The 25,569-nt window shown below is 42.2% G+C and overlaps 1 protein-coding gene and 1 long non-coding RNA gene across 2 annotated transcripts in view; one reads left to right on the forward strand and one right to left on the reverse strand.

Annotated features, from left to right (window-relative positions):
- The window catches only part of LOC122468475, a 100,696-nt gene that overhangs the window by 71,025 nt on the left and 4,102 nt on the right, over positions 1–25,569 (forward strand). Inside the window, exon 2 of the long non-coding RNA XR_006293253.1 lies at positions 22,793–23,123. This is a non-coding gene — a long non-coding RNA (uncharacterized LOC122468475). The remainder of the gene's footprint in view (positions 1–22,792; positions 23,124–25,569) is intronic.
- The window catches only part of IQCH (IQ motif containing H), a 212,145-nt gene that overhangs the window by 54,272 nt on the left and 132,304 nt on the right, over positions 1–25,569 (reverse strand). Inside the window, 3 exon segments of the mRNA XM_043555092.1 lie at positions 2,101–2,221; positions 18,475–18,666; positions 22,878–23,150. Of these exon segments, the coding sequence (XP_043411027.1) occupies positions 2,101–2,221; positions 18,475–18,666; positions 22,878–23,150 (586 nt within the window).

Below are 25,569 nucleotides of genomic sequence, written 5' to 3' on the forward strand. Positions count from 1 at the left end.
GAAACAGGCAATAATGGAAGGTGGTAAGAGATGTGGCCTTAGAATCAAGAAGCCTGGGGGGGGGGACGGGGGACGGCCCACTTTAGTCAGTAAACATTTATGCAGGCCTGCTGTATGCACTGGGTTCAGAGCCAGTTAGAGATTTGGAAACACATGGCCTACTAGAACTGGATTTTTGAGACGTGCTAAAATTGTAGGCTCTACCTGTGTTTCCCACTCACCACATATTTGCTGTGTGACTTCCTAGCTTTGAGGCTGTTTCTCATCTATAAAATTAGCTTAATAAAGTTTGTTCTGCTTCCCATAAATGGGCACTGTGTTTACAACGTTGCTGGAAGAAAGGATGGAGATGAATAGGAAGTTGAGGACAGCCTGAGCTTGTGGTTATACAGCTCAGGTGAGGCAGTGGCTGGGAAAACCCTTTCTAAGCTACAAAGCTCCCATGAAAAGAGATAGATCAGAGGACGGTTTGCAGGCTGACCTTGGAAGATTTGGAAACTTCCTAAGTCCTATCCTGGATGGACCTGGAGATCCTCATGGTCCTCCCCTCCTAACTTAAAAAGAACCCCTTATTCTTGTCTATTTTTGTTGTAGGGACCTTGTTCTTTCCCATTTATGCATATGGGGTTAACTCTTTCCTTTTTACTCTTCTGTCGGTGGGTGCATGTGGAAATTGGTAGAATCACAGAAGTTTAGATCTGAGAGGACACTGGAGAGCGTGTGTCATCTCCCCTCTCCCCGCGCCCGTGAAGAACCCCCTTTTCAGCATGCTTGTCAGACAGCTGACCATCCGACCCCTTGCTTAAATAATTCATGAAGAGAGCGTTCACTACTCCCTCCCAGTCCTCACTGCCTGCCCAATGTATTCCAACAGGCCACACGTCTATCTTTTCTGGTGCTCTCTCATTCACTGAGCTAGAATGTGTTCCTTGATAAATGTACCCGCTGGATCCCGCCAAGACACCTGGAACAACACAGTGGTAGCCGCTTACTGGCTGTGCCATGTATTCACAGAGTGATTTGGAGCAAGTTACTTATTAATCTTTTGTACCTCAGTTTCCCCTTCTAGAAAACAAGGGTGATAATGTACCCACCTCGTAGGATTGTTAGGGGGATTTAATATGCATATGACTAGAATAGCATCTGGCACATAATAAGCACTCTCTGGCCCTCGTTATCTTATTTCTGCTGTGCAATATCACCGTTGTGCTGGTGCTGCTGCTATCCGACCTCACATTATTATATTATTATATATTAATGTTAATATAAAAAGTTTTGTTATCACCTGACAGTAGAGATTAGAGTGTTAAATATATGTTCTGTGGCCTGTTATCCTAGCCTTCTTGCATCATTCATGTGGGTAAGCAGGTAAGAATGTCTGCCTTACACTGTAATCTGTTAAGAGTGGGGGGCATTACATGGGCGTGTGGCCACTCCCATAGGGACCTCTGCAACTGCGGACAAGCATCATTCAGTCCATTCATCTCCCTAACCACAGACTTCCTGGTGTCCTTAGAGAATAAGGATAAATTAGGAGGAGGAGGAAAGGACACTGGAGGATACTTATTTAGAAATAGTGCCTTCAGAACTGCAGGGGGGGGGGACCATTTCTTCCCTCCCACAAAAAGGAAGGGGAAACTAACACTTAAAGTCCCATCTTGAGTCAGGCTGCACGGTAAAGACGTTCACATCTGTATTCCATTGAACCCTCCAAGCAACCCCATGAGGTAGGTAGGGGAGAAAACTGAGCCTCTGGGGGTTTTAGAACCTTGCTCAAGGTCATGGATGAGATCCATAAGCAGGTCATCCACCTCCCAAGCCCACCTGTCAGGGGAAGTCTGAGGTGCAACAACAGGGCCGAATCTTGAGCCACGCCTGCCACACTTGGTGTGCTCAGCTCCTATTTATGTAAGAGGCTGAGTGCACAATAAATATTTAGGCAAAGTTTATAAGAAAAAAAAAAAAGTCTGCTTGTAGGAGCACTTAACCTAAACCGGTACAAGAGATGCGAGGTATTTAAATTGGTGCGAGGTTGACCCAAAACTAGAATTCAAGGTTGTGTAGACCAGTCCTCAATAGAAACTTTACAGCCTTATTTACCTTGACTGAGAAATGTTTGGAGGAATTTCCTCCACGTCGGGAACCGTTTCTCATTGACTGGCTGTGCGTGCTGTGCTAAAATGCCCGCCAGCTCCTCGGAGATCTTCACCAAAGCTGGCTCCTGCAGAAACAAATTAAATAGAACCACAAGCAATTTTACTACAGAAATGAAAACTGCTTGTGGAGTGATTAAAAACCAGGCCTCCAACAGGCAAAAAAATGTGGTTACTGTTTACCCAGAGTCAGAAAGCCATTTTGAAATTTTTCTCTATTTTTCCAGCCATTTCCGTTTTCGCATTTCAAAGTGATTTGGCCCCTAAATATTGCTGCTAATTCTGCCTGTTGTGTCCAAAGGGCAGCCTTGTGTCCAGACATCAGGAAATCCGGCCGCAGACGCACTGTAGGCTGCCCAGCTAGCTGAGTGTCCTTGGCCAATGTGCCACTTCACTATGGGCCTCAGTTTCCCTTTATGTAAATGGGGGGGTTAATGACCTAGTCCCTAGGATCCTTCAGACCCGAATGTTTGTTGTTCTGTTACCCTAATAGGACCGTTCCTGGGAGAAATTATGGAGTTCTCCCATAATTAAGTTCTATCTCCTTAAGCTGTGCTCTTTCCCCCTTGTTGGGAGGCCTCCACATCCCACAGCCGTGGGAGCAAAGCCTTAAACTTAGGGCTGATACTGTAGAGGTGGGATTTTAGATGGGAGCAGATTGTAAGAGTGAGGTGGGGAGGGTGCTGGGATTCCCCACAAGGTCAAAGCCTCATCTGACTAGACACGAGATGGGCCCCCTACCATCATCAAACAGCCCGAACCACAGAGCCTCCTGTCAAAATGAAAACAGGTGGAAATTCCTTAAAGAATAAGATGCATGCCTTTTTGATGTAAAGAGCCTCAGGTTGCCAGGACCATTTTTTTTTTCTGGATAGTCTGGGACTATCTAACAATTTTCAAATAGAGCCCCACCTCTTCAGACTTTATTTCTGGCAGAAGTTGAGCAGGGCACTAGATATAAAGCCATTTGATGGGCATTATTCATATTCAAAATATGGGACACTGACAAGAAAAACTTGGGCTTGCTTTGGGTTGCTGGGGCCTTCTAGATATATGTATGAGTGCTCAGCAGTTTGAAAGAATAAGAAAAGAATCTGCGGCGTCGAGAGGAATCTTAGAAATAACCTGTATACTCGTTTATTTCCAATTTCCCTGACATTAAAAAGTGATTGTCCTGCCCACCACCCCCTTTCACCCCCACCAGTTCCTTGGGATATCTGTTTCATTCTGGGTCCAGTGCCCTCTAAAAATCTATAATAGAAGATAAATATCTAAGAATATACTCCAGACGGGTACAAATAATCTGAATAATTTCTGAAATATCCAGGAAATCCTGGTGGGAGAGTTCCATTAGTTAGTTTAGTAAGTGCTGGACACACAAAACAAAAATGCCTTGAGAAAGGGAGAGTGCCTGGCCTGTGCTCGTTCAGGATGAATCACTGTGCAGCAGCTGGAGGTCTGTTCGAAAGGGTTGGGGAAGCTGGCTGAGGCCTGGAGCCTTTGCCTGGGAGGTGGAAGCAGGGAAACCGTTGTCAAATTGTTGCCTCCCACATCCTGCACAGTGTACACATTTCTTCTGCTCTTTCCTGGACATCGCCTCGGGTCTCCAAAGCCCTGCATCTAAATCATAAACAAGCATACACAACGTGCAGTTCCAATAACTTGGCCTTCTGCCTTGCTCCTTGGAACACCATCCTCCAAACCCACCTTTATTTTTTGTTTTATACTTGTTTCAGTTAAAAGCATTCTACTGTATCGAAGAAGACCAATTGTCTGTGATTCATGAGGTGCCCCAAAGCTGGGACACTGAAGCAGGGCTGTCGATTCCCACCCTGCTCGGGGTCAAGGAGGGAAGTTTTGCAGGCCAGGCATCCCCCGGGACAGTAGAGACTTCTTTCTATGCTGCCATGATTAAAGGGCTTTTCCTGCCCTGCTTCTGAAAAGCATTAAACCATCTACCCAGTGATCTGCTGTGTGGCCATTCACATCAAGTCTGTCTAAAGAGAAATAATTCATCTATTCATTCACTCATGCATATATCAATAAACTACAGGTATGAGGAGTATCAAAATGATGGGGACAGACAGTATAATGGTGCCCATCCGGGACTAGGGGTCGGGGGAATGGGGAGCTGGTGTTGTGTGGCTACAGAGATCCGGTTTTACGTGATGAAAGGAGCTAGGGAGATGGATGGTGGTGATGGCTGCTCAGTGTTGTGGACATGTTTACCACCACTAGACTGTTCACTTAAAAATGGTTAAGACAGGGGCTCCTGGGTGGCTCAGTCAGTTAAGCATCCAACTTTGGCTCAGGTCATCATGATCTCACGGTTCATGAGTCTGAGCCCTGTGTTGGGCTCTGTGCTGACAGCTCCAAGCCTGGAGCCTGCTTTGGATTCTGTGTCTCCCTCTCTCTGCCCCTCCTCCACTTGCACTCTGTTTGTCTCTCTCTCAAAATATAAAATAAACATTAAAAAATTTTGTTTTTAATTAAAAGAACGGTCTAGACAGTACATTTTATGTTATATGCATTTACCACAATAAAAGTAATTGGGGGAAAAATGACAAAGTGTCAGGCCTTCCTGGTAGGTAGCTGAACTGGGGGAAAAGAGTTTGTGTGTTTTAGGGGAGAGGTGGAGATGGAGAGGAGGCGGTGAAGGAACAGGTGGAAGCCTTGCTACCTAAATCTTGAAACTAGATCTCCATCAACTTGAGGATCAAGTTGAAACTCCCCAGACAATGCATGAAGAGGGGCCTCTGTGACTGAGCCTGTGATTCCTCATGTAGCCTCAGGTCTCCTTTCTCCAGCTCCCAGCCTCGCCCCACACTCCCCTGGCTCAGCCTCTTTCCTCAGCCTGCCTTCCTTCACTTCCTCCCCTGGCCGACTCCTCGTCCTGAGTTAGTTCTGGTCACACCTCTTCCCGGAAGCCTTCTCTATCACTAGTTGGGTATCCTTTCTCTGTGCTCTCCAGCTCCATGGGGGCTCCCTCACAGTGTGGCCAGTGGCTTTGAGCTCATTTGCCCCAGTGCTCTGCACAGGGAACCCTAAATGTGGAATGAATCATGGCAGTGGTAAACACGGACCCAGCCCCGAACAGCTGAAGTTACAGAATAGGGGAAAATGTGGAACCTCTCCACAGGCTCCCTCCTTGCTGCCCAGGAACCACCTGGGGGGATGACCACTTAAGAACCACCAATTCTTCCTGGGTGGATTTTATGGGATTCCCTGCCTCTGAGGGGCATTGGGAAGACAAATGAGGTGACATTTACGAAGCGCCACCTCAGATGCAACATGCTATGTGAGGGCCAGTAATTAACTTGTAAGGCTGTGGCCTGTGTGAGGCATCTGGACACCGTGCCAAGCTGCCGCCACTGCCTCTGCTCGCACAGCCAGCCATTCTGCCCGCGCGGCAGCATTTCTGCTGTGCACAAAGCCACAGCAAGGGGGTAAATTTCCTAGAGGAAAGTCTGCTGCAGGAATCTGGAGGATGAATCGTGTCCCGTCAAGAGAAGTACACAGCTGAAGGCACTGGTGGGGTGATGTTCACTAGGGGACAGTGAGGCACATGGAGGCAGCCGGGGGCCATGATTAGCTCTCTAAGAAAACGGTATGGGTTGGAATAATGGGGTGAGGGTATTAACTATTCCATTCATTTATCTTGAAAGCCTCTGATGGGAAATATGAGGATCATACTAAGAATGGCCTTAGTACTAACAAAAAGAGAAGTGTCCCCCTCACCCCTACCAACCTGAACCAAATCATACAAAACCACCAAGACCTGTAGCTCCTAGATTCGAGAAAAGCCAGCAAACTGACGTTCCATATAAAAGCACCCCTGTTACTGGGTGATTTTTAACATGTGACTACAGACAGAAAACAGTGGAGGTTGTGGAAATGAATGCTAGTTTGCTTTCTTTGCCCCCTTCTCATCCTCCCAAATTGTGTGTGTGTGTGTGTGTGTGTGTGTGTGTGCGTGTGTACACATACGCAAAATGTCTGTTAGAGGCCAGCAACTGGGGGTGGGTGTCTTCTCTATCCTACAAAATCCTACAAGCTTGTGAAATGAGTACTTAGAAGGTTTCACCTCAGTCAGTCATATCAAGGTAGTGGACTACCCCAGTCTATTTCAGAGATCCCATGACCCACATGGAGTCTCTATTTACAGCTAACGACTCTGGGGGTGTGGAAAGGAAAGTACGTATCTTGTGGGTGATAAGCAGATGTTAGAAAAATTCACTTTACTCTTTGAAAAAAAAGTCAGAATTCCAGATTTTCCTTCCATCGTGGTTGCACTGGGTCTGCCAACACACATTAGCTGTTGGCCTTTGTGGAGCTGATATAGCTCTAGAGCAATTCCCATCCAGGAGAAACTTCGGCCCCATCTTTGCCATTGCACGGGCTTGTCACCCTTTCTTCAGCACCCACATTTACCCTCAGTGTGCATTGATAATCGTCAGGACCTTGGAAGGTTCCAGGATACCTGAGTAGCCTAGGGCACAGGGCCTCAATCTGCCAGACCAGTGCATCCTAGAGAATCTTGTCTATCAAGCATAGGCATTGCCTCTCAGCTCACTCTCTATTTCTATCAAGACAGTGTACATTTGAAGGAAGAGATATTTGACTGAAGGAAATTCATGATCTCTCAGGGGAAGCTGCTGGCATATCCAATTTAATACTGCCCTCAATGACTAAAGCTACTTCAAACTCTAGAGAGTTAACTTTCCCAGGTAAAGTGTGTGTGTGTGTGTGTGTGTGTGTGTGTGTGTGTGTGTGTGTGTTTATTGGTGAGGGTGGGAAGGGAGAAAGAAGGAATACAAATTAGAATGTACTAAATATCAATCCCACCAAAACTCATTTTATTTTAGAAGCTTCTTTGCTAGACCTGCAGTGGTAAATTAGGTAAAATAACTTCTTGGCTAATCACCTCCAATCTCTCACGTCTCACATTGTTTGTGGTGTTCAAAGGAGAAACCAAGGGACCTAGCTAGATTGTTCTTCCTTATAAAGATTTCTGATGTGGAATGGAGGGTGGTATAAGGTCAAAAGGGCAGAGCAATGACCTAAAAAACTAAGCAGGATTGTCAGTGTTGAGAGGGACCATATGGACCATCCTCATGGTTAAATGAGTTAAATGCTTCATTCGCAGAAGAGGGGATGGGACTCCTGTGCTCATGTAGGCGCTCTCTGGCTGCCTCTGACTCTTGGGTGAGTCCCCTTCACCAGCCCTCCTGCCTCTTTCAGGGGGTAAAGTGTGGGGCACTGTGAAAGATGCTCAGGATTTGAATTGGCTAGTGGCACAGAGATGGAGAGAAGGGAGGGATTCCAAATTTGAGGGTGAATTTAGAAAGGTTGCTTTGCTGGGCTCAGGATGCATTTTATCACTGTAGTCACCGTTTAGGTAAAATAATTGCTCTCACTTATTGAACGCTTACCATGTGGCAAGCCTGTGCCAGAGATTTTTTTTATATTTATTATCTCAAAGCCACTCTCTGAGTAGATATTATCATTCCCAGTTCCTGTCACACAGCCATGAAGTGGCACACTGGGATTCAAGTCCAGTTGCTACCAGTACGCCGTAGTTCGATGGGATCTGTTTCCGAAACTGCCATCAGTGGGTATAAATGGTCAATCTGGGTCAGATGAGATCATCCACATGTGATGCTGAGTCTGTGCCGTCAGATTTATGAAAGAGTGGTCGAGTGGACATCTGTTGTTGGCTGCCCAGCATCTTTGTCCCCCTGTTCAGCGTCACGATGTCCCAAACCTCCTCTTAGGAACTGCCGCGATTGACAGTGACTCACCCTCAACTCCAGTTTTCTTTCCTCCTATTGTCTTGACCAAGGAGAAGCTCCAGGAGCCCCTGGCAGCCATCTTGGAGCGCTGTGGACAGCCAGCCTTAGGGTGGAACAGACATTATGTGCCAGGAGGAGGGGTGGGGGGTAATGGCGTCCTTAGCGGTGTTGCGCTGCTGGATTAAGCCTTGTCCAAAGTCAGACTAATCCTTGGATTTTCAGTTGGCTGAGATAATCAAGCCATTTTGAGTCAGATTTTCTGTTAATTGAAGTTTAAACATTTTAAGCAGACACACGTGGGCGGGCCAAACCACGTACCCACAATCCGTGCTGGAAGCTTTAAGCCAGCAAACGTTCTGATCATCTGTGCGTTGGTTACTCTCATTCTGCAGTCGGTAGTGAAGTTTTCACTCATTTCTCTCCATTAAGATCATTAGGAGCAGTCCCTCTTTAGCGTGCAAAAATATGCTGAGAAGATGAAGAAAAAATGAAAACGTCTCCGGCAAGTCATAAACTACTTCCCACACCTACTTAAAGTTTAAGGACTGCTTTAATACTCCATGTTTAATTGTTAATTGAGAATTTAAAAATCAAAAATGCCAACTTTGCCTTCGATGAGATGGAAAATTATGCTGCTGTAGAAGGTAACATAATGTAAAACAGCCAACATTACCAAGGCACACAAATGTTTTTGGTATGTAAAATTGCTTTGTAAAATATTTGCTCCATCTGCTGAAAGCGGCAAAGACAATTTTCCCTTGATAGCTAATGGCCCATTTCGGCTGTGTGGCAAGTGATTCGCTGCGGTGGCGGCTCTCATTAAACAGAATGGTGAAAATACGGTATATAATTCCATACTTATGTAGCATTATCCACTCGCTGCTTCTCGAGGAGTCTGTCCCTCATTATCTAGGCCTCCACCTTGTACCAACATGCAGGCCTAGCAATTGATTTGACTTGAGAAGCGTTTTGTCCAACTGAGGCACATATGCTGTGCCTCCATTCCAAAGCTCAGCACAACTGCTTCGCCCCCGACCAGAGACACTAGAGAGGTTCGTTCCCTTTCAACTTTGCAGCACTGAAACTGCTGTTTCTTTTCCCCCTCCTCACAGGGGGCCGTGGTTTTCTTTCTGGGCACACCCTGTCGCGCTGCATGCTGGGGGTTTCAATACATAAAGATTAAGCGTTTCTTGAAATTCTTAATTGAACTCCCGCACATACACAAAAGCAGGAAACGTGTCCCCCCAGGGCCAAAACTGCTGTCACGAAAGCCCCACAAACACTGCCCTTGGTTGGTTCCTGGTGCACGTGGCAGTCTGTGATCTCTGTCTTCAAAGGAGTTGTTTACACTACACCCCGAATTCCTTCAACATCTGCTAGAGGAACAATTAAGAATAAATAATCCAGGGTGGTTTAAAAAAAGAAGAATATGTTCATGGTTTAGGAATAATATTGAAAAGTAGTTACAGCTGCAAGTGGCAGATTTGTTAAAAATATTTTTAATGTTGGAAAATGGGTTTGAAGGGAATTGTATGAACTATGAATGACATCAAATAAACACAGATGACAGTTTTAAAGATTATGCAGTCTTTTAAGGCAGAAACCAGGCCGTTTAAAAATCAACTGTAAGGTGGAAGTAGCCATAATTATTATTACTGGTAATATATTGGTAATAGGTCTCTTTCTTACCAGTTGGAGAAATATCGTGGGTTGAGAGAAAAGCTCTTTAACTGGCAACTGAAAACAGAAGAAAGCACGTGTGCCTTTTGGACTTTGATTTTTTTCATTCAAGTATAGAGGAGAGGAGTGAATTTGTGGAATGAAATGAGAGACCATCAAGAGAGTTTTTATTTTAATTTTATGCAAAAGGAGTGGGCAAGCGTTTACTTCTTTTAATCAGAGAGCCCTACCTTCTTTGGTATTTCCACAAGTACAGATGTATATACTTGAGGCCAATAGGAAAGCTTTGTGCAATTTAGTATTGTTTTCTTTCTGCAGACCATGCTGGTGAAAATACCAGGGTGATAAATCAGTGAATTCCAAAAGTGAGGATTTTTGTTGGATTTGGTACAGTGACAGGAGAGTCCGAGTCTTCTCAAGGGCATCCCTCTCTCACCCAGGGGCACTGAGGACAGACGACCAGAAGCAAATGGCGCAGTCGTAGACAGAGAGTAAAACTCATTCTGAATCTGTTCCAAATACCCGTGCCTGCTCTGTGGTTTTCAGCAAAGCAGATATTTCCAAAAGAACTCCAAGGGGGACTTCCTGGATGTGAAAACACTAACCAATTCTCGTTTCTCTCATCTTTTGCTTTATTCCTTCCTTCCACGCTGTTATTGCGAAAAACTGGCAGTTAAATTCAATTGATTCAAAATATTCTGGATCCATATGGCCGCCAACCCTGGAGCTGAGGCGGCGATAGCGCCTCACTGCTGTTCTCAAGCATTTGCCTCTCCCCTAGTCCCCAGATGGTGGGAGTAACATTTAAACCTCCTTTTCTCTGCCTTGTACAATAGACCTTGGCACCATTTCAACTGTTTACTCCGGTAATTAACAGCTCTGATACCACAACAATTACAACTCCTACGCTCTCACCACAATAATGCTATGAATTAGTGAGAGCTAATGGCTGGAAGGTAGAGTGTTTCCAGACTGTGAGATCTGTGCATTTTTAGAATAAAATAAAAGGTACAAACAGCACGCTTGCAGTAGACAATGATTACCTAGTAATTAGTTTACACAAAGCTTCCTATTTAATGGCAAAACGCTGTAATTAACGTGTGACAGAAAATCAAAGGGTACTTTGTAAGCATATGAAAAATTAACACTGCAGGCCCATAGCTTTATGTACTGATTAGAAGCATATTAAATCAATAGGACACACAAACCAACAGCTTGTGTAGCTGGTTATTATAGGTCCTCGGAAGGGAGACCCGGCTTTCATTTACTTGGGGAGGCAATTTTCCTTCTCCTGTCATCTTCCTCAGGCACAGGCAAGCACCTCAAACTCAACCCTGGCAGCTTTGTGAAAATAACCATTGAACTGGAAGAAAACATTCTAAGTCATTCTCAGAGATAAGGAAAAATATGTAAATGATTAAAGCTTTCCAACAATTGTGGTGACGTGCTGCTACACTAATTAGAAAAGACACCAACTGGAACCAGAAAATGAAGCAACTGGGTCTCAATCTCGTGGTCAGAATAAGCTCCACTTTATCAGGTCACTGCCTCTCTCTTCGACATGTGGAAGATTAAAATAACTGGAATTATCTTTTATTTTGAAGTGATGGGAAACCAGGCTGCTGTCAAGGTTTATTCTTTTAAAGGCATTATTCAGTAAATCACTGGGTGGGCGCAATTGGGTCAATATCGCGTATCTTCGACAGCCACAATCCTATATAACGATAACTGATGCATAGAACAATGTTCTGGAAGGCTACAAGATGCAAAAAGAACTTCTGAATCACCAGAGGAAGATTTAATTGTGCATTCTTGTTCAACGTTACCTGCAATTTAATTGTAATACAGTTTTATGGTAATATTAATAATAACAGGTAGCATTTCTTGAAGGCTTATTGTGTGCTGAGTACATTGCTAGCCAATTCACAGGGGTATCTTATTTAACTGTCACCCCCTCCCTCCCCCACAAGGCAGGTACTAATATTATCCCTCTTTACAGATGAAGAGGTAGAGACTTGGAGAGCAGAGTGATTTCCCATGGTTCCCCCCTAGTGACCTTGATGTGCCTGGGCTACAGAACCCCCGTGGAGCTAGACCACCTCCTGCTTATCCTGAATGTTCAATTATTCAGACTAGCCTATTCCAACACTCATTCAGCTTAAGAGGGAATTTACCAGGTCAAACTGGAACAGGAGACTAAAAAACAAAACAAAAAACAAAAACGAAAAAACAAACAAAATATGTGGTTGCTTATCCAAAAAACAAGGTTTTAAATGCCCACTATGTTTTTAATGCTACATTTGATCTTGAAGTTTGGCTGCCCTAAGCTTTGTGAGAATTTATACGCTTACTAAAATGATCATGTTCATGTATTAAGTTGAGGAAGGCATTGAAAGCCACCCCCAGGAACAATCAAAGGGCATATCTAAAACTCACTCTCATCACCCAAGAACATCTGCAGGTGTGTGAGGCAGTTGAGTTACAAAAGCTTTAAACCCCGGGAACTGCCCAGGAGGGCTTGGGCTCTTCTGCAGCTCTCAGGTATGTGCCCTCTGAACTCCCTGCCTGCTGCCTTTCAGGGAAAATGACAGCAGCTTCCTTGTCAGCCAGGAAAGGAAAGAAATTCCAGCACAATGGCTACTGTGTTCCAGGGATGTTGGTGTTTCCCATGCCTCTGTAGAAAGCAGAAAAACTGCCCATCCGGCAGTGGGTCACAACGGCAGGGATTTGGGGGGTGGGGGGTGGAGGTAAACACTGCTCCAAGATTTTCAAACAAGGAGTCTTTTCTAAAAGGTCTCAGCTTGGTGTGGCAAGAACACTGCGCCAGAGGCGTGGATGTGGGTTCCAAGCTAGGCACCATCATTTATTAGCTACGTGAGCTTGGGCAAGTTACTTAACTACCTCAGCATCAGTTTCTCCATCTGTAAACAGAATATAAATAATTATCAAAATGGTGTGGAAGTAAATGAGTAGAAATCTCAGGGTTTTTATGAGATTGAATGAAGCAATTCACGTAAAGTGCTGAGAGGCCTGGCACCCCCAGCTATTCTACAATGCTAATAATAATTATTATTGTTATTGTTATTATTGAGAAATACAGGGAAACATCAAGACCTTAACAGTGTAAATTTATAGAATCTAAGAAAATGCCTAATCTCATGTGTAGACCAATATTCTGGCAGATACTAAATACATAATCTAGGAGGTCAAGGTTTTAATATATAAAAATAAACAATAAACAAATAAACAAATAAAAAATAAATAATCATATGTAGTTTAATGATTAGGGAAAATGATTACCCTAGATTTTTTCCTTACCTAGAAAACCTGGATTTTTCTCTTAATATCAAGATGTTGTGTTTTTGATATAAAAGACAAATAATAGGGGCTCCAGGGTGGCTTAGTCATTTAAGGGCCCGACTCCTGATTTCGGCTCAGGTCATGATCTCACGGTTCGTGAGTTCAAGCCCTGCGTCGGGCTCTGCGCTGACAGCGTGGAGCCTGCTTGGGATTCTCTGTCTACTTCTCTCTTTGCCCCTCCCCTGCTCTCAATCTCTGTCCCTGTCTCTGTCTCTCTTTCTCTGTCTCTCTGTCTGTCTCTGTCTCTCTCTCAAAACAAGTAAATAAACTTTAAAAAACATATATTAAAAAAAGGCAAATAATAAATAAGGATGTGAAAAAAGTATCCCTTGCTAGTAACCAAGTAAGAGCAATTAGAAGATGCATTTGACATCTGAGAAATGCAAACAGCTCATAATAATCCAGTGCTGGTAAGGTTGTGGCACAACTAGTATACTTATTCTCTGCTAGTAGCCTTGGAAATTGGCACGACCTTCTTAGAGAGTAATGTGGCAGTGTGTAACAAGAGCCATGAAGTATTCTACTCCCGAGTCTTTCTCCGAAGGAACTGGAAGTAATTCAGCAGAAGTAAAAAGAAATGTATATAAAAACCAAAAATAAAAACAAATCTTTACTTCCTCCTCATTCTTCCTCCCCTCCTCCCACCACTATAAAAAAAAAGTTGGAAATAGCCTAAGTTTCCAACTTAGTTGAATGGTTTAGTACATTAGAATAAATTAATATGAGGGAATATTATACAGCCATCAATTGTGACTGCTACCTGTAAACGTGGAGGATGTTTAGGATCTGTTGTTTCAATAGCATATATGCTCTTATCGTAGCTATAAGAAATAAATGTAGCACACTTGAAAATTAATACGCAAAAATGAAGACAACTGGGAAAAGTGATTATGTACTTATTTGGTTAAATATTTCTTTAATCTTTTAGCTTTTCTAAAAAAATTGTGTGGTTGCAGGGTAATGGTTCTTTGGGATCACCTAGTATACCTACTAAATTCCACATAAGCACTAAGCTCAGCCATCCTACAGCGGCTCCTAAGACCCAGCCACAACAGGGTCTTAGTGGATGGATGTCTTCACCATAGAGACACAGAGTTCTTTTTTTTTTTTAACGTGTTTTAAATTTATTTTTGAGAGACAGAGACAGAGCACAAGTGGGGAAGAGGTAGAGAGAGAGGGAGACACAGAATCCGAAGCAAGCTACAAGCTCTGAGATGTCAGCACAGAGCCAGACATGGGGCTCAAACCCACGAACCGGGAGGTCGTAACCTGAGCCCAAGTCGAACACTTAACCAACTGAGCCACCCAGGCGCCCCGAGACACAGAGTTCGAAGGCACTGACTAGGTAGGTGATGGTTCTCCTCTGTCATTTTGTTTGCTTAGTTCTACAAGGATGCAAAATAACTACCGTGGTTTATTCTACTTTTTCTAGATGTGGATGCCTTGAATTCATAGTTTTAATATTTTAAAATATAGATTGTTTTCCTTGGTGATCCCCAAATTAATTTCAGATATCTAACAAAGTCCACAAAAGTACAAGTGAACATAAAACTGCTCTGGCATAGGGCTAAATGGGCAATATTATGCAGTAGCATTCAAAAACCAGTTCAATTTCCTTTCCCCCCTTCCTCTTATAAGTGGTGACAGTCCTCAGCACCCTGTACTGTCCTTCCAGGGAAACAGAGGTCCAAAGAAGGGCTGCACAGAGAAATCCAGAAGTAAACTGGCTTATTTCTTTCCACGGAGAAACTGTCCTATAAAGATCTTTTCTTGCAAAGCAGCCTCCCCAGTAGTATCACTTGCCACCAAGCCCAGGAATGAGGGAGGGAAGATTTACCCCTGAAAAAGGAAAGAAAGACAAAGCCACGAGAAGGACCAGTACCACAGCAGATGTCTACCTGGGTCTCCCTACCCTGTTTTAGGTGAGAGTGGCCAGGAAGGTTTTTTTTCCCCTACAAGTGTGCCTTTCTTTGTGTACGCCTTTATTCCCACTAAGTGAAAAGAGATACCCCCAACTGGGGAGTGGGGTGTTTGGAGTGTGTGCAAGTATGTGGATTCATTAAACCTTGACAAACATTGAGTGAGTGAGTTTACCGGGACCTGTTGGGGGAAGGAGGTTTTGTTAACCGATAGGATGAAGAAAGCGATGTTGATACCAAACCACCATGAAAAAAAATGAGACTTGTGTTCTGTTTCCACCGTGGCCACCATGTAACGTTATGCTTTCCCTCAAATCACCTGCGTGTCTATACTTATTTTTTGGTAATGTGACTACAGTTTTTTCCAGCATTTGTTGACTCCATGTCTTTGTTTCAAGCCTCAATTGCAACCAAATAACTCTGGTTCTAAATTAGATAAGTAGAAAAAAAAAAAAGACGAATTTTGTATTAGCTCCTTGAGTCCACACTGAATCATGCCTACATCTAAAACCAATATCTGTATAAGATGCAAGAGAATCTCAAATCAGTTCAAACTCCCATAAACAGCACTGTTTTTAATCTGTTGCCTACAACCTACCAATGAGAAAAATCACAGTATCGTGTCATAAGCTGCTATGCAAATGATGGTATTTGTAAGTATTAACATAATTTAGTGCTTACAGTCATATTCTCATTTCTAATAATTCTCCCAGAATGGAGTCTTTCTCTGGACTCTTAGCCTGCAGGATAGTCTTTCATCAAGAAGCTGAAATTTTTAATAACCTGCCAGCATATGTTTTGTATGTGCCAGGCTAGGCTTGATGACACAACATCTTCATTATCAAAAGAAACAGGTCTACAAACTGTAATAGGACATTAAAACATGTCTGTGCTCATAAAGTAATGCTTTGATGTCTAAGTGTGCACCATTACCATGGTCTTCTGGAACAAAGGATAATTCTAATCCTAAATTCTCAATAGCGCCCTCAGTGAAGATTGCAATTCACTTCCACTCTGAATACAATTTCACTTTGAAGGCAAAAGGAGGTCCATAGTCTCCTACACACACACACACACACACACACACACACACACACACACACACACAAGTTTTCCCGAACTGCTTTATTTTTTATTTTTAGTTTTGGCTTCTAACTACATCCTGGCTAAGCACAGTTCCTCACCATACAAAAAGATTTCTGCTGAATACTTATTTTTTCCTTGTTAAGTTAAAAAAATGATTTAGATAATTAATTATTCAAGAGTTTCACATTTAATAATATTAACACTAACGCTGAACGTATTTGGTGACAATTTTAAATGGTGTAGTTTAAAATCATTGAAATTAAATAATGTGTAGTCGGACTTTTAAGTGCAATTTGGCCACATGTCATTATTCTAACTATTTTTTCAAAATTAAAGTCAAACATTTTAAATTTATCATAGTCGAGTATCAGGGAATTCTTTAAAAATTATTAGTTTGAAATATCGAGACCAGCAAATACTTTGCACACTAACATTTTTGATTTTTTTAATAAAAAAGTCATATTTTCATGGTTTAATCTCAGCAGCTTTGCCTTTAAAAAGAATATTCTATACAATATGAAATAAAATCCAGTTTAAAGAGAACACAAGAGAAATCTCTATGGGCCTCAAAATTAAATACATTTTCCTTGTTTTATTTTTTTTTCTAGAAGAGTAATTCACTTTAGTATCCTTTAAATAATATGTAAAAAGCTGGCCCTGACAGGTACTGCATTTAGTCCATTCACTGATGGAGGGAGAAGAAAAGCCCAGAATAGATCATGGGGAGAACAGGAACATTTGTCAAAGGGAACTCTCTCTTCTGACTGTTCTCTGGATTTATTCGTCATTTCACTTCTGCAAGAATAATGTGGTTCTCTCTTGTGTGCCCCTCCCTTTTTCGTCACTTGTGTGTCTTGATTCATAAACTGCTGGAGTGGGATGCTCAAAGCAGATGCAACTCACTGCCCAGCCCACTGCTATGTACTTCAGCAGGGAAGGAATCAGTTAAGGGAATTTGTACCCGAATTTTCCTCATTCATTATGCTTTTGTCAGTAGGTCAGTGAAAACAGAGATTTGAAATTAAGAGAAGCCAGGCAAAGGGCACCTGGGTGGCTCAGTCAGATGAGCACCCGACTTTGGCTCAGGTCATGATCTCAAGGGTTATGAGTTTGGGCCCTGCATCAGGCTTGCTGCTGTCAGCACAGAGCCCGCTTCGGATTTTCAGTCCCCTCCCCGCCTCTCTGCCCCTTTCCCACTTGCACTCTCTCTCAAAAATAAATAAATCTTAAAAATATATATATATATAGAGAGAGAAACCAGGCAAGACTAGGCCCCTGGATGCAAGGTGAGGCAGCTTTTAGAATGGTGGATTGAAGGGGTGCCCGGGTGGCTCACTCAGTTGAGTGTCGAACTTCGGCGCAGGTCATGATCTCTTGGTTAGTGAGTCTGAGGCCCACATTGGCCTCTGTGCTGACAGCTCGGAGCCTGGAGCCCTGCTTTGGATTCCTACCCTCTCCCCCACTTGTGCTCTGTCTCTCTCAAAAATAAATAAACATTAAAAAAAAAAAAGAATAGTGTGTTGAATTTGTATATTGAGCCATTAAAATGACTTTAATTATTAAGTAAATTTGGAACAGACTAAGAAGTTGTACAATTCATCCTTCCACCAGTATACATGGAAAAATCTCTACACGTCCACTCATATGCTAAGGCTTCTTACCTAGTATTTAGTTTTGGCTGGGAGGTTTTCTGGCTGGGATGTAGTATTTTCTCGACATCTCATAGGGACCAGCAGTTACATAAATTTCCTAGAATTGGCTTCTAAACCATATAACTGCTGACAGAATGCTTTTCTATGTTAGCTTCCAGGTGACAACCCCTCACTAATAGAATTTCTCTCTCATAATAAAATACAGCCAGCTTAACAACAACAGTTGTTAGAAGCATATGATCAAGACCCACTTAGACCAAATGATGGGATTTGCCATGTTATTTGAATACGGTAAAAAAAAAAATTACTCCCTGATTATCATAATCAACTTGAAGACATGACTGAAGACTCTTAGGGCCCAAAGAAGACATGTTTAAAATAACCTAATCATATAGCCTTCCAGTTATATGGAATGAATAAGTCATTGGGATGAAAGTGACAGCATAGGGAATACGGCCAATGGTATTGTCATAGCATTGTGTGGTGACAGATGGCAGCTCCACCTGTGGTGAGCACCACGTGACATATAGAGTTGTTGAGTCACCGTGTTGCACAACTGAAGCTAATGTGACATTGTGTGTTAACTCTACTTAAATTTTTAAAGATTTTTTTAAAAGTCAGAAAAAATATTAAAATAACTTGATCCATCCCAGTCACTGTGTGCATAAGGACGAAGGCCCAAGAAAGTCAGAAGGACTCGCCTGAGGTCTCACTGCTGATTGGTGACCCAGCTGAGTCTAGAAGAAAGTGCTTTCATCTCCCAGCTGAGCCTTTGCTTCATCTCCTAACGGTTCACAGACACTGTGGGTTTATGTCACCATTGAACACTCACTTGTGCCCATTTCTTGCTCCAGTCTTCGTGGCCATATCTGCTGCTCTCCTTTAGGAAACACTTGTAGTGCTTTAGGTGGGAAGGAATGTCACAAAACGCAGTCCCATTTCCTCCAAACTCATAGTCCATTTTAAAGAGCCAGCGTTGGATTTCCAGGTGATCTATGACCAGCTGACTCAGCTGTTCTATCATCTGTGGGGCCCAAGACACAGCAACATTTAACATCGCTAGCTTCCTAGATGCCTTCGTATTGCATTAACTTAGTTGTATCTTCAAATGACCTGTTCGTTTGGTTATCTTCTAATGATTAAGACAGATTAGAAGTTTTAAGTGATGTATCTATGAGGTGAAGAAACCACTACCCAGGAGGGACGAAAGGCATGTTTAAAAGTATAGTCTTAGTTACGAGAAATTCGGAAATTATCATTTTGCTGTCTTTTGAAGGCAAAAGAAAGAATCTCTGAATATCTGTAATTGAATCTTGGTATTGTTTTGTTTCTTTTTTAGAGCATGATGTGTTTACTTACTGATTCTTCAAATGTTTTTTTTTATAGTTTCAAGACCATAAAGAGTTATAGTCTTGAAAACTTTAACTGTTTGGAGCTTTGCTGAGTTTTTAAATGTTGTAACCTATAAACATTTAATTTTTCCCTCATTAACATATACGAAATACATTTGTTTGGATAGTCAACTGGCCAAGTATGTCATATGTATTATGTGAACAAGACAGGTCAAGGAGATAAAACATTCATAAAACAACTATGTTCTATTTGAGACAGTATTCTCTTGAGAACAGGGCTCAGTCCCATGGAAAGGGAAGGGATAGGAGTTCAAGCTTTAATATCACAATGACAGTAATATTTAGCATTACTGAACTCTTTGTAGGAGCCAGGCCTTTGGCTAGGTTCTTTACATGATTTTTCTCACGTAATACTCAAAAATGAAGCAGGCACCATTATTAGTTCCATTTTATATATGAATAACTGAGATTCAGTTAATTTAAATAACTTGCCCATGATCACATGGTGTTAAGTGGCAGAGCAGGGACTCCACCTGGGATGCTCTGACCCCAGCACCTAAGCTCATTCCCTCTCCTCCATGCTGCCTACTTCAGCCTGCAGAGAGGTGGAGGAGGGGGGTGAGACGGAGAAAGAAGTCAGAAGAGGAGCGAGAGAAGCAATTTTCCTTGCAGTCAATAAGCCATTTGGAATAAATTTGAATCAGACAAAAGTCTATAGCCCAGATTGCCTGATTATAAGTAATACTGTAGAAGTAGAGCCTTGGAGAAAAATAACCCATTAGATCACAAAATGACTTTTTGTCTGGTCTTCCCATCAGATGTTCTGGTCTGTATTTCTCAGAAAGAAACAAAAACAGTTCTAAGCATTCTCTCTCTTGAGCTCTCTTGACTATGGTCTTCTGTCCATAGAGAGGTCTCTATGACACTCTTATTATCTTCTCTTTGGATGAGATTGGCTTACCAAATGGAGTTTTGAATTTTGTTTTTTTTTAACCAAAGGGTGTGAAAGGGCTCAAGATCATATTCTGCTAAAGTCTGGAGCAAGAAGATTAAAATTATTTTGATTAAAGACACAATCTGTTCTCTGTGTTGTGTCTTTTCAGCAAGTCTTCCTGGGGATGTTACACTACACAGCAGTATGGAAGTGATCTCAAAATGGGCATACTTGGGATCCCCGGAAGCCCCATGCAACCATGGGGTATTCGATTAGGGTGGAAATGGAATTGTCTTAGCTCCCTAATTATCAAGTAGTGTCTGTAGATAATTTGGTGTTTAAATGACAAGTACTCTTGTCTGCATACCATATGGCTATGAGCATAGCCTACAAGGTTTTGTAATGTGCCTTCCAGAGTGACATCCTTTCTTTCTCTAATGTTGTGTTGAGAAGATAGATTCTATATTTAATCATACTTTGCTGCATCATGATCACACTTGACAGAAGTATAAATGGTCTTTGGTTGTTAATATCTGATGAAATTCTTTTGCTAGTAAGGAAAGGTGTTCACGGTTTTTTAGTGTGCTAGCCTGTATAGCCTTTTCCATTGTATGCTTGGATATATTGTATATTTGGAGGTTTCAACTACTAACAGAATTATTATCTGTTTCTTCCAAATCCTATTATTTGTTGCTTCTGAGAATCCTATAAATGGGTGTCTGTTGATGGATCCCCTACAGTAATGAAAAGGATCAATAGTATTGTAAAGACTGCACCACTCGAAAGAATTATGTGCTATCTTTAAGTGAAAATTGAACAGTGCTTTAAAATAGCATTGCCATTTTTGATTATTTAACCAAAGCTGTCAATATTTTATATGGAGCACGTGTCAGAAAGAGAACTTGCATGGTTACTTTATGGATCAAAACAGGAAATGCTCACTGCGCTCGTGCTAGATTTAAAAAATAAACAGATAAATTACTCCATCATAAACCAGATGACTTTATGCTATTTCCAAACATTTATCAATTTTCTATTTGAGCCTATCTCTTCAAAAGAGGTAATATATTTCTTAATTGCCATTCGTTTTATACTGGTGTAGAGCAGAAGTGGAAAAATGTGTATTGCTAAAATCCAGCTGATAGTCGGGAATATTTATTCACCTAAATTAAAATAATCACAGCTTTCTTTCACTGGCTTTAAGTTTATGGTGTACATCGGTAAAAAGTCAGTGTTACTGATTCATCACCATCTGCAAATTCAAATCGCTGACACAGATAGATTAGGTAGGGCAGCCACTATCTGGAAAAATCTCAGTGGAGCACTTTAATTCCTGATGACCTCAGACATACGTTTTCAAACAAGTGGAGTCATTTTCAAACAAGTTATCAGTGATAACTTGGTTTATTGTGAAACAATTTGCACATGCCATAGGTTACGTGACGCATCCCTGAAATCCAGTTTGTCTACGACGAGGTGTTTAATCCTGCTTCTGAATAACGGCATGAGAGGGAAGTTTTACTGCATTCCACAATTAACATATAAAGTTCTAAAATATTTCCTAGCCAAGATTGCCTGAGTTCTCGTCAGTGGAGATGAACGCAAGACTTAATACAAGTACTGCACATACATTTTAAAGCTTCGAAGACTGTTTAATGTAATGTACACGTGTAAAATTATATAGTCTTAAGGTGCATTTCACTTGTATCCAGTCTCCGAGCAGAGTATTCTACTGGGAAGCAGAGTCAAGCAATCCACTTTGTTACCTTCAAATTCCAGTGGAGACTAATGACAGTGAAAGGGACGCATCAATTCAGGGGAGTCTCTCTCTCACTCTTATTAAAACTGCCTGTACTTTTTCCAGATTTGGCTGTGTTTAAGAGCAACTTCCTTCCTGAGCCCATGTATTGCCCAAGAACACTCTAGCAAGACTGAAACCTTTTAGGGCAATTTAATAAGCTAACAATACCTTCAAACTAATCTCTGAGAAGTATGATTTGTTGAAAGGCTTGACTTTGGGGCTCAGCAGCGATGACGTACAGAACGTGATGATCAAGTGACTGAGGGAAGGAGGATCCCTAAATACTGTTCCTCACAAACTGCTTCATTGTGCATAGTTATTTAGTTTCCCAAGAAGTGGGTGCCTGGGATAGTTGTGACCGGCTGGGACTAATGGTCAAAAGACGTACTGAAACAGAGGTTGGGAAATGTTAACAGCCGTTTGTCTTTTTATTTGCCTTATTGTGAAAAAAAATATCAGTTAAATGGGAGAGAACACCTGCCAGAGCTAACTTAAAGATCATTTCTGGTGACTAATATTAGAGTTCTCCAAATAGTTAGGAGGTCTGCTGGAGGAGTGCCTAGCCAGAGGCCTGGCCCAAAGCAAAAACGCAGAAGCAGATAGTTTTTTCTCGGACCCATTTCCTGTCCTTTTTCTGGGATTTTTCTCCTACTCCCTTGATGGCCCCTTCCTGTGGAGCTATAGGATTGCTTTACAGAGCCAAGGATGTCTGTAGCCCTCTGTTGTAGGCCCTCTACAGCCTGACTCAGCAGAAGGGCTCACTCGCTGGGGTTTTCCAAACCTGCCCTTTTTCACCAAAACTGACTCTCACATTTCTTAAGGGTCCTGCTCAATGACTGCCTAGCTAACGTGATGATGAGCTAACTAATCCATGTTAGGGCAGTAAATACTGGTAGCAGATTCGTACATCAACAGGGCCTTCGATGGCTTCATCCAAATGAGTAAATATCTTGACAATCCCAGCAATTTCTGCAAGGCCAATAGGAAGATATTTTGAAACAGGAAGGCCTAAAGCAGATCCCATCAAATAACTTAAGCATTCCACATATTCTTCATTGTCTAGGGCTGGCTCCAGAAGACCTGAAGCTCCCACAAGGTCAGGAAGGTATGGAATATTTGAACAGAGCCTCACTCGTCCACCCACATACCTGCTGGTGACGATAGATGCCATACACTGCAGGAGGGACTGGCACATTGACGCTGTCAAAGACCAGTTTACTTCCAGACTTGCTGCTGTAGAGATGAGCCAGTTCAGGCTCTGGACCCAGGATGGGGATGCCTAACATATCCGCCACGGCCAAATCATCTCTATGGAGGAACCCGCCGACAATGTAGGCCTCTTTTCCTTGGATGAGATTTTTTATTCTTTTGATCGCCTTGGGACTGTACATCAGGTAAGTGGCCAGGCACATATGATGCTTCTGGGGAGGGGAAGGGGAGACCATATCATTCTTGTTGAAAGGTGTTCTTTTTCTAGCCCATATGCTTCATTTATAATGTTGCACACAATAAATGCATTATTAATAGCAGGCTGGGTTATGACCTATCCTGTTGTTTAGCAGTTTAAATTGATAAAAGCTGTTGGGGTGAGGCTCCATAATCGCTCACATCTTTAGTGTGTTGGAAATAGGCTCACTGGGAATAGAACTAATTACTACACATCTGTATTTATTTGATCCACGTGGAATTATCCTTCTGTCAGAAGGAAAAGAGGCTGGCGGCCTTTGGATAATAGTGATTCATCTCTGCAACACTTCTGGCATGGTTTAACACTAAAGCGTCTGGAAAATCAATACAAAAAGTGAAGAGAAAAGCTTTACAGTATGTATGCTTCACTATACAGGACTTCTAGTCTGGCAACTCTTTAAAGGACTCGGAAGGAAAAGGGCACTTGATAGTCTCTTTCCAAAGTTCCGCCACCAAGTCCGTTTTAGGAAATAGGTACTTTTATAATGTTTATCGTGTTTCTTAGCCAACACTCTGGAGAGGATTCATGGACGGAAGATATGTGAAAATTTCAGCAAGACTTAAATTTTATCTTCCAATGGAAAACTCTTTTTATTTTAATTTTGACTATTTAGACCCAGCTCAGCAATACCTGTGACTGCTCATTTAATTAAGTAAATAATTTTGGCATGTCTAAAAGGGGTCGAGGACAGAGCCAGATGGTCAGCACGTACCAAAGCATTCAAGGATTGGGGACAGAAATGAGCACAGCCAATGGATAGCTAATACGAGGCAGAGGAGGACCATAAAGGGTTACAGAGGGCTGTGAGGCATGGAGGAGGGAGCAGAGGCCATGTGCTGATGGGGACAGCTGAGAAGGCAGATTACTCATTCTCCTTGGACCTCAGTTTCCTCATCTGTAAAATGAGTATAATAATAGTACCCATCTCCTAGGGATGCTGTGAGGATTCAATGAGATAATGCATGTAAAGCACTTATAATAGTGCCTTGGACATCATAAGCACTTAGTGAATGTTAGCTAGTATTATTATTATGTAGGAGGTTAGGATTGAGCTGAATTTTCAGGGATGAGTAGGATTTTATCAGGTGAGGATGGGCACAGGAAAGACATTAGCCAAGGATGAAATATGAGAATCCCAGATTGTGTTCACTTCCTCTACAGAGGGGGGCATCATGGCACGTGAGAAAGTGCTGGGGGCTTAGGAGTTCTGGCTGTGAATCTAGCTCTATCACTGAACTCAGGTACCTGAACTCAGGCACGTGACTAATACTCCCACTGCCTAAGTTTCTCCATCTGTTCAGTGGAAATAAAAATACCGATTTGCTGGCTTTTTCTAAGGTTAAAATGAGATCATGAATGTAAAGCACTTGTTATAATACCTGGCATTGAGTTGATATTCAGTAAATGTTAGTAATTGTTATTATTAAATGGTAGTAATTAAAATAAAGTCATTAAAATGCCATGCAAATTATATAATACAAGGTGCCAGTGTCTTAAGGGAGTTAAGGGATTTTGTAGATTCGCACCTACTTCTCCAGTTGTCATCCACGTTATCTGCTCAACACGTGGAGAAATGCTAAGCAAATGCAAATGTCTCTGGGAATGTTAGCGGCACTGGTTCGCAAACTATTTAGAAAGTGTAACTGATAACTATGGGAGAGAGAGTGGGGAGAGCCCCTGGGTTTCAGTCCTGCCTGAATTTATAACTTGCAAGGTGATTTAGAAAACTCAACCTTTCTGAACCTCAGTCCCCGTATTCAAATGATGCATTGACTAGAAGTCTCTAGAGTCTTTCCAGCTCTCAAATAACTTTTCCTTTATTATTTTTCTTAATGTTTATTTAAAAAAATTTTTTTAATGTTTATTTATTTTTGAGAGAGAGAGAGACAGAGATACAGTGAACAGGGGAGGGCAGAAAGAGAGGGAGACAGAATCTGAAGCAGGCTCCAGGTTCTGCACCCTGTGCACAGAGCCCGATGTGGGGCCTGAGCCTACCAACCACGAGATCATAACCTGAGCTGAAGTCAGACGCCGAACCAACTGAGCCACCCAGGTGCACCTATTTATTTATTTTGAGAGAGAGAGAGAGAGAGAGGGAGAGGAAGAGAGAGGGGAAGAGAGAATCCTAAGCTGACTCCATGTTCAGTGCAGAGTCCGATGTGCAGCTCGATCCCATGACTGTGAGATCATGACCTGAGCCGAAATCACGAGTCAGATGTTTAACCGACAGAGCCACCCAGGTGCCCCTAACTTTCCCTTTAAAACCGGAGCTCTTCTGGGCTTACTATTTAGTGGGTATAGAATCCCTGCTTGAGAAGTTGATAAAGTTTTGCAAATGGATAATGCAATTGTTGCACAACAATGGGAATGTA

This window comes from Prionailurus bengalensis, chromosome B3 (genome assembly GCF_016509475.1).
Source record: "Prionailurus bengalensis isolate Pbe53 chromosome B3, Fcat_Pben_1.1_paternal_pri, whole genome shotgun sequence".
In the NCBI taxonomy this organism is placed as follows: domain Eukaryota; kingdom Metazoa; phylum Chordata; class Mammalia; order Carnivora; family Felidae; genus Prionailurus; species Prionailurus bengalensis.